Source organism: Dreissena polymorpha, chromosome 1 (assembly GCF_020536995.1).
Source record: "Dreissena polymorpha isolate Duluth1 chromosome 1, UMN_Dpol_1.0, whole genome shotgun sequence".
Taxonomy (NCBI): Eukaryota; Metazoa; Mollusca; class Bivalvia; order Myida; family Dreissenidae; genus Dreissena; species Dreissena polymorpha.
Window position 1 is genome coordinate 122,043,784 of NC_068355.1, and position 21,469 is coordinate 122,065,252.

Below are 21,469 nucleotides of genomic sequence, written 5' to 3' on the forward strand. Positions count from 1 at the left end.
GCAATTTTCATTAAGCATTAAGTATGGCTCACTGGACTTTTATTTTAACAATGGTCCATTTTTTATCACTGAAATATTAACAGATGGTTGGTAAACTTATGAATTGCAGGATGATCCAGGAGAGTTTGAGTTCCAAGTCAACACAACTGAACTTCTTCATCCACAACCTGGCCCAGATGAAGTTTTCTAGCCACAGTGAGGGGGCACTGCTCTCTTTTGTGCCAAAAGTATACAAGTGAGTTACCTTTTGGGTCAAAAGTATACTTGTGAGTTACCTTTTGGGCCCAAAGTATACATTTGAGTTATCCCTTGGGGAAAAAGTATACAGGTTTGTACCATTTCAACCAAAAGTATGCATGTGAATTTCCTTTTTGGAAATATACAAGTGGGTTACCTTTTTGGCCAATATTATACTGGCTACCTATCTTTTGGGCAAAAGGTATAAAAGTGAGTTCCTTTTTGGCCAAAAGTATGCAAGTGATTTACATTTGCTTTAGGGTGTAAATATACAGCTGAGTTTTCTTTGGACCACAGTTACAATTGATTTACCATCATGGTCTTAAATTTACAGCTGAGTTACTGCATGTGCATCTTGAGACCAAATTTTTACAACTGAGTTACTGCATGTGCCTAATGGATAATAGACAATTTTCTTTTGAGCCTGTAGTATTCAACTTGGTTGTCTGTTATTGCACATTCATATAGAAAACAGCATCAGAATGTATAATTGCATTCGCTTGTAATGCTTTAAGTTTTCTTATGTGGCGCAATTGTTGCGTATGTATTTTTTGGTGCAAAAATAGTACAAAGACTTTGTTTACAGTGTAAAAGAATTAATTTGTTACCACAGTTAATGTTTGTCTTCTATTTTTAAAGTTGCCTAAAGTTGTGTTGTCTTTTATTGCTTTAAAGTCAGCAGGTAGACGGCAGAATCAGATCTGTTGAAGTGTTTGGAATCCAGAAACGATACCAACCAGAGAAACATTATGTAAGCTGCGTGTTCAAAAGATGTAACATTTGTAAAGGACATGGTTATGAAGGTTTTAAAATCTGTTAAAAGATCTTTTACAATTACTATTGTTCAGTTGGCTGTCTGTAAAATACATTAAGCCTGATTAGGGTTCCTGCATTGATTAAAAGCTAACAACATTTGTTCTGACCAATTTATACACTTGTGTGGTGCTTTTTGTTTTACACATGTTGTTGTTAGCTCAGCTGCGCACAATGTTCTCATGGTGAGCTTTTGTGACTTCTTTTTGTCCATCATCTGTCGTGCATTTGTGCGGCATCAACGTTTTCCTTGTTAACACTCTATAGGCTACATTTATTTCCGATCTTCATGAAATTTGGTCAGAAGATTTGTGCCAATGATATCTTTGACGAGTACGAAAATGGTTGCGGTTGGTTGAAAAACATGGCTGCCAGGGGACGGGGCATTTTTCCTTAAATGGCCATAGTAAAAACTTGTAAATACTCTAAAAGTAAGATTTTTTGTCCAATCTTCATAAAACATGGTCAGAGCCTTTGTTTTATTGATATCTGGGATGAGTTCGCAAATGGTTCCCAGGGATGGAAACTAGTGGTTGCCCGTGAGCCCAGGGCCAGTACATTTTGGCCTGGGCAACTCAAATTCAAAAGTTAGTAGTCCGGCTGGGCAACTTGCTTTTTAAGCTTGAAACAATTCAGTGCATTTTACTCCTATAAATGTGAGGTTGATTAACGTCGACAGATTACGTATAATTATTTGGACTAAATGCATTTAAACATTTAATGAAATGGGCGACTGTGAGTTAATAATTAGTTTAATAAAATTCATTTATCAAAGCCAATGAAATGATTTAACTCAGACTTATATTATGACATAATACACAGAAAGTTTGTCAGTTAAGCAATGTTGTTGTTAACTTATTTTTTATTTTATTTATAGAAATTCTTACCGGGTATATACACAAGACCCTACATGTACATCGTTCTGGGCCAGTGATTTTTTTTTACTCAAAATTAAAGCCGAAATTTGGCTGCTTCCCAATCACAAAAATCAACATTTTTTCCCCAAAATCTGACCAAAATTTCCCCTCAAAAAAGCCAAATTTCAACAGTTTTTTTTTAAAGACAGAAGTCTCTTATGACATCCTACAAAATATATAACTTTTGTTTAGTCCTTTTTGCTGATAAATAATTCCAAAATTTGCCACTTTTATCGATTAAAAAATCCCTATTTGACCATACTCCTTTTCCCAAAATGGCTAGAAAACCCCCTGAACATGCACTTAAAAACAAGTGTGTTTCTTTTAATCATATTTATAATGTTTAATTTTTCCCAATTTCATGATTTATCGCGATATTTTTCCCAATTTCATGGTTTATCGTGCTAATTTTCCCAATACAAATGGCACAGGCTGTAACTAATAAAAGCAAACAAAAAATCACTGTGGGCTCGTTAGTCTTTAGCTGGGCAACCAAAATACTAAAGATGGTTGCCCGTGTGGGCAACCAATTGTAAAACTTTAGTTTCCATCCCTGGTTCAGGTCTGTTGATAAACATGGCTGCCAGGGGCAGGGAAGTTATCTTTTTATGGCTTTCGTAAAAACTTGATAACGCTCTAGAAGTCGCATTTATAGTTCAATCTTTATGAAACTTGGTCAGAACATTTGTTCTCTTGATATCTTGGGCAGCACAAAACAGGTCAGTTCCTTTGTATGTCAGGTGAACATCTTTGCGCCTTTCAGGCCCTCTTTCTGAATAAAATATTAATCAAATTTCAGTGTTGAAATGTGTTTTAATGTTAAACTGTTGTTATGTCATATTGTTAAAAGTCAGTGGTTTACAACCTTCATAGTACTAAGCCAATCACTAGCAAAAAATAAAGTGGTGAAAGATTTATTTGATACTTGATAATGAAGGTGATGGAATGAAAAAAAGGAGGATACAACAGCCACATATTTTAACTTTAAGAAGTATGTATGTATTTTATTTTAGATCTATACAATAAAAGTTAAGAATTATAGCCAGACTGGTCCTGTGTATTGTTTTAAATATCTGAACTTTAAAATGTATTTATTTTACTTCAGATCTACTCATTACAAGTCGAAAGGGAGAACCAGAAATTTCCCACTTTTATTTTCCGTATCTACTCCGAGTTTGTTGAGTTCAGGAACAAAATGGCTGCAATGTTCCCGCTGATTAATTGGCCCCCTCTTCAGGGGAGGTAAGTCTACTTGGACATTGGGAAGCATGATACGTTAGGCACATGTTCACAAAACCCTAAGGGAAAAAACGATTTCTAAAATTCAGAAAACCTTCTCAGGCTATATAATTTGGAAGTACAGTCTGCTCTCGTTATCTCGAAGTCGGCTGGAACAAGGAAAAAAATCGAGATAAAGAGAGTTCGAGATATCCGATTAAGAAAAAATTAGATGAACATTTACCTTGTTTTTAACATCTATATACCTGTTATGTGGTCTACTAAAGCCGTCACAGTGTGGCAAAATACTCTCTACTACCCTATCTATGACCTGATAAACATGCGTTTTTACTAGGCACGATTAATTTTGCCATTTAAATGCTTAAAATGAAGTTTTAAGTGTTACGGAATTGCATGAACACATGCGGCTATCATCTTTCTAAACTGTCGAGTAAACATCCGGTATGTTGCTATTTAAAGTTATGATGCAATTGACGTTCAATCAAGACAAGGGTTTTCCATCTGAACATGCGTAAATCACGTTCCGGAATACTGAACTGTACATTTTGTAGTTTGAAATGCCAAGTTCAATCAATTATTAGTACAGGATAAAATAAAAATGAAAAGCCATTCTGAGTCTTATCCTTCTCTGGATTGCTCGACCAACAACTCATAATTATCTTTAAAGTTAGCCATGATAATGACTGTTGGAGTTCAAAGATAGAACAGCATTCTGTAAATTTGCGACGGTTTATATACGCAAAAATATAACTCAATGCATTTTGGAATGTTGTTTGTAAAAACAATTCGTTTTTCTGCCTTTCGGCAGGCTGTGTATTAATTGCAGTTAATTGCAGTTAAAGTGACAGTTAAAGTGACAGGCCTTACTCGAGTGTTAATGGTTAACGACACACACTAGTGGTCATTGTTGCACTTAACAGATCAATTATCTACTGCACAGTATCAGAAGCAGCCTGGCGAAGCGGGACTGTGAAGTATCAAAGAAAAAATTTCTCACCTTTGCCGACACTGGGAAAGTTATTCGAGATAAACCCCAGTAAATACATGTCGAATCGGGACTCTGGACAACTTTTTATATCGAGATATCGAATTATTCGACATAAAGATAATAGAGCTATGTGATAATTATTAATATAAATAAAGAAGGAAAAAAGTTGGGACATCGAGCTTACTTCGACATATCGAGAAAATCGAGAGTGGACTGTATTTGACACCCTACATTATTTTTAAACTGTTAATATTGATTATGTATTTTATCCTTTTTGTTACAGAAACAACAAGATTTCATAATTATCTGCAATGTTCTCTAAAACTAAAGTAAATATTGCCTTCTGGAGCTCTATTGTCCCCTACCGCTTCACTGGAGGGGATTTATGGTTTGCGCTCTGTGCGTCTGTGAGTCTGTTTGTCTGTCACACTTTTCTGGATCCTGCGATAACTTAAAAAGTTCTTCATATTTTTTCATGAAACTTGAAACATGGATAGATGGCAATATGGACATTATGCACGTCATTTCATTTTGTTCCTACGTCAAAAATTCTGGTTGCTATGGCAACAAATATAAAAATAAATAAATCTGACAATGGTGGAGCTGGTAGGGGACATATATTGCTTGGCAATAGTCTTGTTTAAATTAAGTTATGAAGCTGTAAAGTGTTTGAGTGTTTTATTGTGCTGTAAAGTAGTTTTTTTTATTGTTTTGTAAAGTGTTGGTGTTTTTTTTATTATTTGGTAAAATATTGGTAACTTTTAATTGTGCTGTAAAGTGTTGGTGTTTTTATGTCCCCCACCCACTATAGTGGGGGACATATTGTTTTTGCCCTGTCTGTTGGTTGGTTGGTTGGTCTGTTGGTTTGCGCCAACTTTAACATTTGCAATAACTTTTGCAATATTGAAGATAGCAACTTGATATTTGGCATGCATATGTATCTCATGGAGCTGCACATTTTGAGTGGTGAAAGGTCATGGTCAAGGTCATCCTTCAAGGTCAGAGGTCAAATATATGTGGCCAAAATCGCTAATTTTATGAATACTTTTGCAATATTGAAGATAGCAACTTGATATTTGGCATGCATGTGTATCTCATGGAGCCGCACATTTTGAGTGGTGAAAGGTCAAGTTCAAGGTCATCCTTCAAGGTCAAAGGTCAAAAAAAAAAAGCGGCGCAGAAGGGGACATAGTGTTTCTGACAAACACATCTCTTGTTTTTTAAAGTGATTTTTTTATAACTATTTTGCTAATTTTAGTGTAAATGAATTACCAAGTGTTCACCGTGTGCAAATAACATATTAGACATGTGTGAATTAAACAACAACTAACCATGGTTGATAACTTGTGTTTCTCCTGAAACGGCAACGTTTTAGAGTGACCTTTATTAGTGGCATCCCCTTAAGTTTGTTTAGATTATTTTGAAATGCAGTTTTATATACTTTTAACCCATTAATTTGTTAATGGTATAAGTAACTTTACAAAGGTGAAATTCTTGTTGATAGAAATGTTTGTGTTTCTGTTAGGGTGCAGTCTGCTCCAACAGAGAGAAATAGATTTAGATGGGGGTAAACAGTTTGTATGCATCTTATTTAATGGTTTAATTATTGCCATGTGCATACTCACGTACACAATTTCTGTATTCAGCCGAGCTTGATTGGTTTTTATATCATGTTTATATTTTTATATTCTTATTTTAAAATTGGATTTGTCAAAATTTACTGTTTTATATTTATGACTTTGTGTTTAGTCATCATGTGCAAAAGATGACACACTGAAGTGAAACTTTTATGAAGTTGACATATTTACACAATTTTGTATATGTCATATTATCCTTTCTCACTAAGTTGCTATGACAGATAAACTGCTCAAAATATGTTGGTTGAATTGATGTATATCAATAGTCTACATACAATTATCACATTGCATGAAATGATGTAGGCAGGAGGTATGTACAATTCATGCTTTACATCTCTTGTATGCACAATATAGAGCTGGTATATCAATATTGGAAAAGTAATGGGTGTGCAGCATCTAAACCCAGGTCACATGAATTCTCAAATATTAAAATTAAGTTATGGGCCCTGTGGTATCAACAAACAAGGTCACTAGGTCAAATTAAAGAAAATGCATGTGAACACTCTTGATACCACATGTATTGCTCTATCTTAATAACCTGGTGAGAACAATTGTCTGAATGATACCTTTTATGAATCCAAAACTGGGTAATATTGGGCTAAAAACTAGGTCACAGGGTCAAATTAAAGAAACTTGTGAACACACTAGAGGTTACATTAAATTCCGCAATTTTCATGAAACTTTGTTTCATTTGTTTTGATAGTTTCTTAGATGGGTGAGGAGTGATCTTCATGAGGCAGGGCAGTTTTTTTAATTTTGATGTGAACATCAGTAAGTTTTGTTGCCCATCTTGAACATAGCCGAAAACATTTCAAAATTGTATACTAGTATTTGTTTAGAGTTTGAACATGTGGTTTGTTTAACAATATGGCTGCCTGGTTTTGGAGCAGTCTTCCTTTAATTCAATTATAAAACCATGTGAACACTTTCTGCTGAGCACAGTTTCTTGGGGTCTCAGGTGAGTGCCTTAGGTGGCCCTTTTTCTTGTCTTCCAGATTACTGATCAATGTGTTAATAAAATGTATATGCTTTCTTGCTATCTCCTTATTTGTAATATTGAAATATGTAATCAGTTTGAAAACTTTTTAAGTTCTAGGCATTGTTCTTTGGAAAAAGACGTGCTTTACTTCTTACCTTAGTGCCTACAGCACAATTTTAATGTGGTCATAATAAGTGCTCTAACTATTTAATCTTTCATTTATTTCATATGTCATTTTGTGTTGGTTGTTAGCCCAGCGAGGCATAATGTGCTTCTTGTTGTCCCTCATGTCAGTATTCCGTCTTTGTGTATCTTGTGAAGTGTATCATTTGACATTAACTTTCAGCACATTACCCCACAAGAGGCCACTTTTTTCAAGTCAGACTTACTTATTCGGGTTATTAACCCATGGGACTTGGGTTAAAAACCATGAACATTATAACTCTGCTTTGAATGCCTATGAAATCACTTTTATGGGGATTTTACATATATTACATGAACAAATTGAACATACACATATTTTAAAATCATGCAATATTAAACTTGTGATTGTATTAATGCATATATCCATATTTTGCACTGATTTATCAATTCAGATATTGTTTTTTAGTGTATTTTCATACTTAATATTTCTTTCTTTCGGTACTGATAATTGAAGAAAGATCATAGAGAAAATTTATAGAAATAATATTAAAAACATTAGACTTTTAAAACATGGCAAGCGTTGGAAAACACATGTACATTTAGTACAAAGACAATACTTGTATTGAAAATACCTTTTTTAATGCTTTTGTTTTTAAGGTAAATTAGGTCCTTTCCTTGTATAAACTGTACCAAATCACTTGTTTCCTGTCTGTTTTCCACTCCCCAGGGTTCTCCTAGGGCGTAGTCACGTGAAGGCAGTTGCGGAGAACAGACGGGCGGAGATAGAACGCTTCTTACAAGGACTCATGGCCTCCTCACCAGAAATAGCCCATGTATGTACCGGTACGATGTATCGATGGTTGATCTTCAGGCTACAGTATCATGCTTAACATTGCCTGTTACAGATACCAACATTTTACATTCAACTGTTGTTTTAAATTGTAAATATGGAGCTGATTTTGTGTTTGTGATTTTAGTAAATGATAGAGTTCTTGACTTTAATACAAAAATATTGTAATTTTGTAAAGCTCTAATTACATGGAGTGTTTAAGTTTTTCTGAAAGTCTACTTCGTTTAGGTTTACATCCAAGTTGTATCTTTTTATTCCATATTTATTTATGAAAATGTGAATATATTGTGCATAGCCATTTAAAGTCTACTGTTTTCAGTGTGACGTGGTTTACACGTTCTTTCACCCCTTGTTACGTGATGAGCAGGGGCCACGAAGAGAGAGGCTCATCATGCCGAAACTCAGAGGTAAACATTGCCCTTTGCCATCACTTTGTGATAGTGACAGGTGATAAATATGGCATTCATTTCCCGGAATTACAGATTTGATGTGTTGTTTGGATGTGTTGTAATAGTTACTAGTTTTAAACTGGAAAAAAACGTAATGAGAAAAAAAGAAATGTTCTGAATTAAATTATTGTTATGTCACTGGACCATAGATTATTGCAACGTAAAATCCCAGACCTTCCACATTAGTTGTGTGGTGATTGGAAACTATTTCAAGGTTCATTGTCCCCAAATCTCTGATTTTTCTGTAAATGATGTTTGTGCAGTTAGTGCTGCTTTTCACTTTTGCTTAAGAAAGCATGCCTTGGTCAAAACTGTGCCAAGGTTTGCTGACAGCCATTATATGACCCTGGTGAACATTGTGAAAGGTTTACTGACAGCCATTATATGACCATGGTCTAAATTGTGACCAGTTTACCAACAGCCATTATATAACCTTGGTCAAAATTGTGACAAGGTTTACCAACAGCCATTATATGACCCTGGTCAACATTGTGGCAAGGTTAATGACAGCCATTATATGACCCTGGTCAACATTGTGGCAAGGTTTACTGACAGCCATTATATGACAGTCATGGGGCCTCTGTCAGACCTTTTTGAGAAAAAATACCCAACTACAATTGGGACCTCTGGGTTCACAATTCATTTACAAATATGAATACCAATAAAAACAATTGCATTATTGAAGGTCCAGGAGAAATACAGATAGAGACCTAACCCCATAATAGGAGGGTTGAAACTTGTACTAATAGAGTCTGGAACCAATACATATAGAGATGCCCCTTATAATTGGAGTTTCAGAACTTATGCTCATAGAGATGCCCTCTCAAATATTTGGAGGCCTTGAACTAATAAATATAGAGTTGAACCTCCTGTCCCCCCCCCCTCCTCCGTCATAATAGTAGGTATGGCAGTACTACAATGTATTTAAGAGATGAAAACCCCTCTCTGGGATAACCCATCATACCATTTATCTTGATGCTGAACACCCTGAAAAGCCCACTTAGTAAGAGCATGATGTCAAGCTGTGTTTTTAATAATCTTTTTAAAATTAAATACCATATCAACTGTAATTAACTGAATACACAAAATGGGTCAGGGTTGTTTGTATCTGTGCATTAGATGGGGTTTTCCCAAGGTTATTGAGATCTGGATTGCAACTTTAGGGATTTGTTATGCTATATTTCTGTTAGATGTATATGAATCGCGTTCTCAGAAAACTGGCCATAATGCATGTGCGTAAAGTGTCGTCCCGGATAAGCCTGTGCAGTCTGACAGGCTAATCAGGGACGACTTTTTCTGCCTAAATTGGATTTTTGCTAAGAAGAGACTTCATTTTAACGAAAAATGTCATACAAGCGGAAAGTGTCGTCCCTGATTAGCCTGTGCATTATGCATTATGCCCAGTTTTCTCAGAACACGACTCATATGAAATACATGTTTGCTATCACGCTAGAGAGGAAGGGTAGCCATGGCAAATTATCGCCAAAATGGTCTGGATCCAACTCGCTGAGTTCACCAGGTTTAATATGTTATAAGACCATATCCAACTCCAGGACTCCATCTTTCATTGTCCCAATACCATTATAAAGCTATTCTGTTATCCAAATATTATATTTTCCATTTGTTTCAATACACCCTCACAAACCTCATTCAAATTTCACCACACATTTCATTATGTATATCACATCATATTTCACATCATATTCTTAAGAAATTGTATTGCATATTTTAATTGCACTCTGTTCACTGCAACTTATACTTGTATAAGTTATCTAAGTTGGTTTAATGCTTTTTAAACAGCAACATAAAAATTTAAATGTAATGTCAAATATATATTTTGAGATTTATGCTCTACAAAAACTTTCTTAAATTTCGTCTTCTATCAAATGATTTTATAACATAAGGAAGTAATTATTTGAAAAAAGCACTATAATCAAGTAATTATATATAGTGTGAGCCATTTCTTGACCACTCCTGTCTCAGTAAGAACTAACTCCAACTTTTTTTTCGTAATCAAATCACAAAAATATTTCATGTGGACAACATAAAACAGTAAGCATTAAACAATAAGAAACTGTATGCAAAATTTAAAAAAAATATATATTCAGATTTGAAAGTTATTAATGTGGACTGTTAACTGTGATCATTAAGAGGACTTAAAGCACTTCACAAATGAACTAATCAAAGGACTAAAATGTGTATTTAAGGATTGAAAGTACTGATCATAGGAATAAAAGCACTGAAAAAGAGCTTAAAGCACTAATTAAAGGAACTAAAATACTCATCAAAGGACTAAAGGAACTAATCAAAGGACTTAAAACTCTTATCAAAGCTATGCAGAAACTAATTAATGCACTGAGGACACTACAGTTGTTCCCTACACTTCAGAGAACCCATTCCACCACCAGTCCAGGCAGGGTCAGGTGAAGCTGTCTCTAGAGTATGTGAAGGGATCCCTGCAGATCATGGTGATCCACGCCAAGGATCTGGTATGATGGATCTGCCTTTGGGGCCTGAAAAGGGCTGGATGGTTTAAACGCTCAACTTCAATAAAGAGAGAAAAACAAATATTTTTCCAAGCACTTGCAAATAAAAAAAGGATTTTTAACCAGGTTTTCTGAAGGAAAAATCTGGATATAAGATTGGCGAATGTCGGCGGGCGGGCGGGCGTTTGAGCTGGCGGGCAGGCGGAACAAGCTTGTCCGGGCCATAACTTTGTCGTTCGTTGTGAGATTTTAAAATCATTGGGCACATTTGTTTACCATCATCGGTGTGTCGCGCGAAAGAATTACGTCTATATCTTCAAGGTGAAGGTCATACTTTGAGTTCAAAGGTCAAAAATGGCCATAAATGAGCTTGTCCGGGCCATAAATATGTCATACATTGTGAGATTTTAAAATAATTTGGCGCATTTGTTCACAATTATTGGATGGTGTGTTGCACGAAAGAATTACGTCAATATCTCCAAGGTCAATGTCATCACGACTAAAAATAGATTATTTTTAAACAAAGGGGGTTAATTTTAAACAATCAGTTCGGTTTGATTTGCCTCCCTTTATCAGACTTTTTTTTCCAATTGAAAACCTGGTTTTGTGACAATTTTGTCCCTTGTTTTTTCTCTTTAAACAAATTCACATTTAAATGTATTTAATGATTGTGGACACCTGTAATTGTTTGAATATTTTTGTATCTAAATTTTTGGACACGAACAAAAATAATTATTTTTAAGTGTCCAAAAACTTACAGTAATTACGGTACTTTTCATGTAAGTAACTTTTAAGACCTTTTTCTTTTATGCTGGTGTTTTTTTTCTCATTGACGTGTACTGTTGTAAATGGGTGAAGACATCAACATTCCAAGACCGTATTGGATAAAATGAATTTTGTTCCTGGATTTATAATGAATTTTTGGGGCCTCTAGTGTAATATTGATGACAATGCAAAAACAAGGTGCAAACTAAGAGTTTCGATTCTTAAAATTCCAAACTGTCTGTTATTGTCAATATTTAGCATACAATTTTCATGTTTTGACAACACTTAGTATTTAGCATTTAGGTAATAAAATTTTGTATAGAAGTTCAAGTGTTTTTTTTTAAGTAAGTTGTTTTTTAGCTGTATTTGTGTTAATTTACTTACTGAAAGAGGTATAGTATAGCCTAAGTTTGAAGTTCTTCTCTTGAAAATATTCTAACATTGTGTGACTTGAACTTTGCTGCAATTTTGGAAATCCCATGAGACACTTCATTTACTTTGAAGGGCACAAATCTTTCTGAGTTACCAAGCCCGTACGTGAAGACGTATCTTCTGCCTGACCCTGAGAAACAGACAAAGAGGAAGACCAAGTCTATCAAGGACACAACCCATCCAACGTACAATGAACTGGTAACCATGGATACATTTTTTATTTTACCTCATACTGGTCTATAATAGGCTAAAGACAGAACATCTAGTGGCGATGTAAGCTTCTGTTTAAGGTCATCAAGGACAAGACATATCCCACATATAATCAACTGGTTACCATGGTTTCAGAATTTGTTGGATCAGTAAAATTGTGCATTTTAAATTGGATGTTATATTCTTGATTTCTTTTTTCATGATCCCACCAACAATAAACTGGTAACCATGGTTTTTCAGACTTTGCAAACTGATTGCATTCCTCAGTCATATCTTATGTTTATTACATGTTATTTATTTTGCTATCACTATTCATGTAAATATTTACCACTTGGGTAAGAAATGCTTCTTTCTGGTGTTTGTTGTGTACACTAAAATCTCAACAGAGACCATGACTATGCTAATTCATTAAATTTATATTTTTCGTTTAGCCTTAGTTCACAATGCAGGATATTTAAATCGCAGTCCTGGTCAATACCTGTCTTATTTCAGATTGAGTACAAGATTCCAATGGAGCAGCTGCGTTGCAAGCGTCTGCAAGTGACAATCTGGGACCAGGCCATGCTTGGGGAGAATAATATCCTCGGGGCAGTGAACATAAACTTCCGTGACCTTGACCTCTCCCAAGGGGTCACAAAGTGGTATGAACTGGGACCCCTGCAAATGGCCGATTGAGACATTTTTGTCTTCAAATAGTTCATCTGTAATCAGTAAAGTTCTTTTATAAAAGAAGGAAAGTATCCACATCTTTGACCTTGACCTTTCACAATGAGGTCAAACATGTCATGAATTTGGATCCCTGCAATATCAGGTAGAAATGTATTGTCTCCATATAATCAGTATCATAATAAGGTCCCTTCTTACAAAAGAAAACTGCTCACTTCTGGGACCTCAACTGTTCACATCTATTATTTAGTCAAGAAACTGGGCAGATGGAAAATAGATTATAACGCATTGTTTTTTGTTACTATTTGTCATTTGTTTAACAATGAAGAATATTGGCCTATGTTAACTTGTCCGTTCCTTAGAGGTCACCTTGCATATTTTGTTATATTGCATGTTTTGCAATTCTTTTTATCCATAACCGACATGTCATGTTTTGTTGTGAGAAGGGAACTAGGCATCACAAATCCAAAAAAGTCTTAAAGAGTGAAAGAGTAATTCTATGGTGTAGGCAATCTAATGGCAGTTGAGGTTGTATTATCTGCAAAGATTTATATCCATATTTTATGATTTGTTTGATGTGACTCGGTGAAAGTCCAAAATCTACAAAATTGAAGCATGTGTATGAATGATAACCAATGTTTAAAAAGTTTCATGTTGAATTGTTTCTTCTTTAAACATAATTTTTCTATGATGAGTCAAACTTGTTTTCTTGTCAGCAAGCTTTAATTATTTTTTGTAACAAGTATCATATTTATTTGGACAAAAATCAAAACATTAAGTTCCAGAACTGTTTGTTTTACTAGATTGGGCCATCAGTGTTTTACAACAATTCACACATGTTTAGTATGGTAACCTGCAGTGAAGGATGCCAGGGTCCTTAAAGTCTTTGAAGCTTGCTGGAATTTTAAGCGCCACCTTTACAAGTATGTAGAGATGGCTTTCAATGTCCTCATTGTTGAACTACACCCGAATACTTTGTATTGTGAAAAAGTACAAAAATGATGATTGTCTTAAAACTGCTTATGAATCATCCGTGATACGAATAAATGAGACATCACTAAACCTTCCTATGACAGTATTGTGTTTAAAATGAGTATACAAATGAATTCCAAATACGGTCAGTATGTTTTACTTGTTAAAAATTTTGTTTAAATACAGAAACTTGTCATAAATAAATACAAAGGATAATTTTCAGTGTAAATTATATTTTTGTTTGCAAGAATTTTTAATAAAATTTGAATTTTACCTTTTCCTTAAGAATTGTTTAGACGTTAGATTATTAACAAATGAACACAAAACTATTTTAAACATACTTCAAACCAATATTGTACTTGTATAATCCTTTTAAATATTTTATTTTCAATGTCATTCAGACTTGTATCTTTTTGCACATAAAAATTACTTCAGCTTTACACTAGTATAACTGAAGAATGAGCTTTTTTGTAAAGGATCAAATAATGTTTGCTTTAAAGCACTACTCTGGTGAGATCAGTTATGTAAATACAATAAAAAAACTTTACATAATTTATTGCCAGTATAATACTGAAATCCGTGGCAGTTAAATGTTATCTTTTTGTGTTTACCAAATTTGAAGCTTATCAGGACATCAATTTGGCTTTCTGTGTTTTTGTTCCAGAAATAGTGTGATAGATTGATAGTTGCAATAAAACAATGAGAATACAATTTGCATAGTGAATTCATAGATTATCAGACCTTATCATAGACTTACAAACAGGAACAGATGCCAATTATTCTTCAAGAGTGTTAGATGTTTGCTATGTCATCATGTAATAATAAAATAATTTAATTGATTATTCAAAAAGACATTTAATTTTGTTTATTATATTTTTTAATAGTAAACATTGTTCAGTCATAGCTTTCTTAGTATGAATAATACACATTTACACAGGCAGGGTTGTTCTTTTGTGTTTGTACCATATTCATGTTCAAGACAGATCTTTTTGTTTTTGACGTTATTATCTATACAACTGGCGTCATTTTTTGTACAAATATGTCATAATTATCAGTAATAATGCTGATGTCCAAGGCAGTACCTGCAATTATTTATTTTTTTCTGAAAAAAGCAATCATGTAACCATGGGTGTGGAACATATAGAGGATATTTGTTCATGTCAGTGTAAGATCTATTGTTATTTCACGAGTGATCATAGAAATTATATTTTCACGAGTGGCGCAGCCACGAGCGAAAATATTATTTTTCTATGATTACGAGTAAAATAACAAACGATCTTACACTGACATGAACAAATTTTCTGTTTCTTTTATGCCCCCTTTTCAAGAAAATAATTAACAGCTGTTTCCCTTTCGCTGAAAAGTTACCCTTTCTCGGAGTTTCTCCCGTGGCGCGCCTCAATACATTTCAAAGCACAAAATGAGGTCATTAGTATGACGAAATGACGTCATTATACCAGGGAATTTCCATTAAATTATATTTTACAATATAAATAAACTGTGAATTTAAGCATAAAATAAAAAGAAAATGTGTTGGATTCGGTGGTATGTCGATTTTAATTCACTCGTAAGCATAGAAAATATATAAAAAATTATTTATGATAATCTAAAAATAGAAAAGGAGTTCAGAAAATTTGTTCTTTTCATCGGTGAAAATAACAATTTTTTATTTTCACTGCTGTTATTTCACTGCAGAAATGTCATATTTTATCATTAGGTATAAAAGAAACAAAATTATATCTTCTGGTAAATGTAAGAAAGAGGAGACTAGTATATTGTTGAAATCATGTTATTTGTATATTCTGGTATTTTTCATGTAACATAAATGTTCTTGAGGATCAACATTTATCATTTCTCTGTAGTTTTTGAGTCATTAATTGTTGTATCTGGTATATGCAGTTTCAGTTAGGATTATCTGTTTAGTTTAAACCTATTTAAGCTACTCTCTAAAATAGTGTTTATTGCATTGATTTCGGGATTATTAATTAGCCAATAAGGATGTCTGGCCGGCCATTGCATTAGGTTCTCTATCTTGTCCAGCTGTGACTTATGCATGAAAAAATGTGTATACTACTGTTATAAACATATAAACTGGTATACATATTACAATCTGGAATCAAGATTAATATATAAAAGAAAGTCCCTTTAAACCGCTGTTTTAGTGCAATTAAACATATTTAGCATGTGTATTATTAAATCCATAATGGAAAAAAGATAAGCTGATGTCATTATATTTATTATATTATTAATAGAAATCACAAGTAGTTTTGGCAATCTTTATACTTGCATCTCACATAGATGGCCTTGATTGAAGTCTAAGTTGATTCATGTGAGATTTTGCGCTTGTCACCATACCACAATGGCAGGATTAGCTCTGACCCCTTTAATACAAATCTCAATAAAAAAGCAACAACAAAATAGCTTTCCAAATTTTGTACCAACTTGTCTTAACTCTTTTCCACTTTAATAGAAGCAAAGTGCAAATGGCTATGTGCAAACAGCATAAAACCAGAACACCCTGCAAGTAACTCGCAGTCTGTTCAGGTGTTATGCTGTTTGCTGCTCATCAGTACCTAAGGTTTGGAGATGAAGCCTTAAAAGCTTGAATTTATTAACAATGGTCTTAAATGAAATATAATTTTCTAAGGGACTACAAATGCGTGGAAATACGTATCTAAGTGGTGAAGAGTTATATAAGTCTGAATGCTGTGAGACACTCCTAGTTATCACACAATGATGTTTAAATGCAGCATTTAAATGCAGGTACAAAAACCTCATATTTCTCTGTTTGAGTGTTTCATAACTTTGTTGTTACGTTTTTTGCTACCAAAATGCGATCTGAGGAGCTTGCCAGTTTCATCATTATTTGCATTATATGTCTGGTTCTACGTGTGCAATACTTTTTTCTTGGTTGTTGCTTTAAACAAGAGAAAATTCAAGGCTTGCTTTCTCTTTTTGACTTAAGAAACATGTTTAATGAAGATACTTCAAGAAATGGATCACTAGTTTTTATGTAGATTGTTTGTGTTTTGCATTAATCTGTGTTTTCTACCACACTAGACACAATTTTGTAATGTTTTCTATATGTTAATTACATGTAGTGCGTGCATGTTCAAGAAATGATTGTCACAATCATGTTTCCATAGCAACAGTCTCTTGCATTTTCATTTCTTTTTCTTTGATAGAAGTAATCTTTGTTAAGTTGCTGTTTAGACATTTTACATATTTCTTATTTTTGTTGTTGTTTTCTGTGTGCTAGCATTTGCGTATTTGTTGCAAATGTTACTAAATATTGTATGCACCTATGCTTTTACAGAGGTTCAATTCTTCATTTAGTTTTAGTTCACCTGAGCGAAATTTACTTATAGTTAGCTTTTGTGACTGGCCTTGGCTGTTGTTTGTTGTGCAATGTCGATTGTAAATATTTGCACTGTAAAAATTCTACAAGCCACTTTTAATGCCCGATCTTCATGAAACTTGCTGATAACATTTCTCCAGATATATCTGAAACAAGTTTAAAGCTATGTCACTTTGGATCAAACATAAGGTCACTAGGTCAAAAAAAATAAACTGATGAACATTTTAAAAGCCACATTTATTGCCTTATCTTCTTTAATTTTGGCCAGAACATTAGACCCAATCATTTTTCAGATGATTTTGAAAACTGGGTCATGTTGGATCATAAACAGGGTCACTTAATCATAATGTTACAAACTTGCGAGCCCTCTAGAGGCCACATATATTGTTTTATTTACATGAATTTTGTCAAAGCCATTGTCAAAATGATTCCTCAGTGGAGTTAAAACTAGGTAAAAAAAAAGGTCATTAGGTCAAATTAAAAAAAAAATGTGGACACTTTAGAGACGGCATGTGTTGTATAATCTTAATTAACTTTTCAGAAAATTTGTTCCAAGTTCATATCTGACCAGTTTAACCCTTTGCATGCTGGGAAATTTGTCGTCTGCTAAAATGTCGTCTGCTGAATTTGTAAAATTAGCATTTTCTTTGAATTTTTTTCAAAGAATACTATCAGCATAGCAAACAGTTTGGATCCTGATGAGAAGCCACGTTATGTGGCGTCTCATCCGGATCCAAACTGTTTGCAAAGGCCTTCAAAATTTGGTTCCAGCACTGAAAGAGTTAAAACTGAGTCATGTGGGATGAAAAATTAGGTCACCAGGTGAGACTTGAAGAAAAAACTTTTGAACACTGTACATGCCTTATTTATTATCTTATATTGATGAAACTTGGTCAGAACATTTGTCTCAAGTTCAAAGCTGGTTAACACAGCGTCAAAAAATGTCACTAGGTCAATGGGTAGGTTGTCCCTGCATTCCTGGAGGATATGTCCAGCGGTTCGAGCTGGAATCTCTTGTTCATGTAGTGGGTTAGTTTATTGTGACTTGAACACATTCAGAAGATAATCACCTGTTGTTATCTGAGGAGGTTAAACATACATAGTAACTGTCCTGTGGCTGTACCATTCTGAACAAGCACTTAAGAGTGGTGTTCTTTTCTTCTAGACTGACTCTGTTCTCCTCTTGGTTTTCTTCTGATCCCAGCTTTGCATTGCCTCTGCCTTATCATTTTCACTGTATATGCAGTGATAGGGGGTCAGCTGGAGTACAATTCTGAAGTGCTGGTGTTTTGCAGCATTGCAGTGGCTGAGGCAATTACTTGCCTGTTGTTGCTCCTGGGGCTTGAAAAAGGGATAGTAAAACTATTTGAAAACTTCATCAAACTTTTACCCGCACATCTTGAATCTTGCTCAGAACATTTTACAGTTTTGTTGTAATGATATCATCAGTGGTGATTTATGAATGATTATCGGTAGTAAAATTAGTTTATTAAGAAGGTTAGTAACTTGGGTCTCGGATTAGCGCCTTAAGGTCTTATAGCCCTCTTATTATTTAGGAATTTGGTGCTATGCTGAATGTGTGTTTTTAGATTGCATTTGAATTTTTTGCTCTGTTAATAGCTATATTATGTGCATGACTCATATAATAATACAGAAATTTCAATCCCAGGACTTAAGCAAATATTGCATTTTATACCATTTTAAGTGTTAATTTGATCAAATGATTATCTATTTATATTGCACAGTAAACAACAGTGAATCCTGTTATAAATTAGAATCATGTTGAATGTTCTTATACAAAAATTATTTAACCACTAATTGTTATTGTAATTACCAACTCTCAATTATCCCTACAAGATGTTGTTGGTCATACATGGATGTTTAGCCAAAAAATTAATTCTAAATATTTTAATGCTTTCTTATTGTTGTTATATAAGAATACCCAGGTTTTAAGGCATACTTTAAGATTATAACTTTATAAGTGTGTATGTGTCCTTATGTATGTCATAGAAAAACTTTTTCTTGGCAGTTATCTGTACTAGTGTATGATTTGTGTATTTATTTATATATAAATATGAACTATTGATAACAATGCCTGTGATATCCATCTTCATGTCTAGAACTTCAATAAAACATATAAGATTGTTTATTGTTCTTTGTCATGGTTCGCACTGATCAGGGTCATTCATGTAAGAGTATTACACATATACATGTATGCCTCCATATGTCATGCTTATAAACTATGGCTAAATTGGTCGTTGTCGGCTCAGTTACTACTTCATAGTACCTCTGGCTCTCATAAGTATATGATAATATACGCCGGTTATGTTAAATACGCTTAAAGGCGTCCGGCCATACCCCAAACACCGGGGTACCTTAGATCAGGTTCTTCTTAACAATACCCCATACTACAATGTACCCCGGGTACAAATAATACACTAAAGGCAACTGGTCATTCCCCTACCTACTTTGCAGTGTATTTTGAGTACCCTGAGTACTTTGTAGTAGACTTTAAAGTACCCCCAGTCACCAGAGCTGACAACGACCAATCAAGCAAGTTCCTGAGATAACTAACCCTTGCAAACGATTTAGAAAGTTGTAATGACCTTATAACCGACTCGAAGTAACGATCGTTTGAACGATATAAGAATGAATATAATAATTCATGGAAACATTATAACTAACGGGTGACATCAAACAATTATTCATTAAAAAAATCCACTCAGTTTGGCTTGCAAAACCATGGAAACAACATATAAATTCCAACATATTATACCACTTCTTTTTAGCTCACCTGAGCACAACGCCCTCATGGTAAGCTTTTGTGATCGCTTTTTGTCCGTCGTGCATTGTCCGTCGTCCGTCGTCAACATTTTGCCTTGTGAACACTCTAGAGGCCACATTTATTGTCTGATCTTCATGAAATTGTCAGAAAATTTGTCCCATTGATACCTCGACTGAGTTCGAAACTGGGTCATGCTGGGCTAAAAACTAGGTCACTTGGTCAAAAAAAGAAAAACCTTGTGAACACTGTAGAAGTCCCATTTGATGCCCAATCTTCATGTAACTTATTCAAAATGTTTGTCTAAATGATATGTTGGTTGAGTTAAAAAATGGTTCCGGTCCGTTGAAAACCAAAGCCGCCAGGGGGCGGGGCAGTATTCCTTATATGGCTATAGAGAAACCTTGTGAACACTCTAGAAGTCACAATTTTTGCCGAATCATCATGAAACTTGGTCAAAACATTGGTTTCATTGATATCTCAGACGAGTTCGAAAATGGTCCAGATCGGTGAAAAAAACATGGCCGCCAGGGGGCGGGGCAGTTTTCCTAATTTGGCTTTAGTAAAACCTTGTTAACACTCTAGAGGCCACATTTATTTCCAATCTTCATGAAATTTGGTTGGAAGATTGGTCTCAATTATACCATGTATGAGTTCGAAAATGGTTACGTTTGCTTGAAAAACATGGCTGCCAAGGGGCGGGGCATTTTTCCTTATATGGCTATATATGGCTGTAGTAAAACCTTGTCAAAACTCTAGAAGCCACATTTATTTCCAATCTTCATGAAATTTGGTCGGAAGATTGGTCTCAATTATACCTTGGATGAGTTCGAAAATGGTTACGTTTGCTTGAAAAACATGGCTGTCAAGGGGCGGGGCATTTTTCCTTATATGGCTATAGTAAAACTTTGTGAACACTCTAGAGGCCACATTTATTGTCCAATCTTCATGAAATTTGGTCAGAAGATTGGTCTCAATGATATCTTGAATGAGTTTGAAAATGGTTACGTTTGCTTGAAAAACATGGCTGCCAAGGGGCGGGGCATTTTTCTTTATATGGCTAAATCTGGCTATAGTAAAATCTTGTTAACACTCTAGAGGCCACATTTATTGTCAGATCTTCATGAAACTTGGTCAGAAGATTCACCCCAATAATATCTTGGACGAGTTCAAAAATGATGCTGGTTGGTTGAAAAACATGGCTGCCAGGGGGTGGGGCATTTTTCCTTATATGGCTTTAGTAAAACCTTGTTAACACTCTAGAGGCCACATTTATTTTCCGATCTTCATGAAACTTGGTCAGAAGATTTGTCCTAATGATATCTTGGATGAGTTCGAAAATGGTTTCGGTTGCTTAAAAAACATGGCCACCAGGTGGCGGGGCATTTTTCCTAATATGGCTATATATCATGCTTTAGTAAAACCTTGTTAACACTCTAGAGGCCACATTAATTGTCCGATCATCATGAAACTTGGTCAGATGATTTGTCCCAATGATATCTTGGATGAGTTCGAAAATGGTTCCGGTTGGTGGAAAAACATGGC

At 34.5% G+C, this 21,469-nt stretch overlaps 1 protein-coding gene across 8 annotated transcripts in view; it reads left to right on the plus strand.

Moving 5' to 3' along the window:
- Window positions 1-19,287, plus strand: part of LOC127847468 (phosphatidylinositol 4-phosphate 3-kinase C2 domain-containing subunit beta-like) — a 95,262-nt gene extending 75,975 nt beyond the window's left edge. For 5 of the 8 annotated variants that reach the window (XM_052379390.1, XM_052379395.1, XM_052379421.1 and 2 more), the window contains 9 exons: window positions 110-235; window positions 913-988; window positions 3,073-3,209; window positions 7,682-7,787; window positions 8,124-8,211; window positions 9,707-9,772; window positions 10,642-10,742; window positions 12,009-12,134; window positions 12,639-19,287. In XM_052379390.1, coding sequence (XP_052235350.1) covers window positions 110-235; window positions 913-988; window positions 3,073-3,209; window positions 7,682-7,787; window positions 8,124-8,211; window positions 9,707-9,772; window positions 10,642-10,742; window positions 12,009-12,134; window positions 12,639-12,821 — 1,009 coding nt within the window. In that variant the 3' untranslated portion in view covers window positions 12,822-19,287. The other 3 variants (XM_052379431.1, XM_052379452.1, XM_052379442.1) reach the window with 3 other exon arrangements.
- Window positions 19,288-21,469: the final 2,182 nt, after the last annotated feature.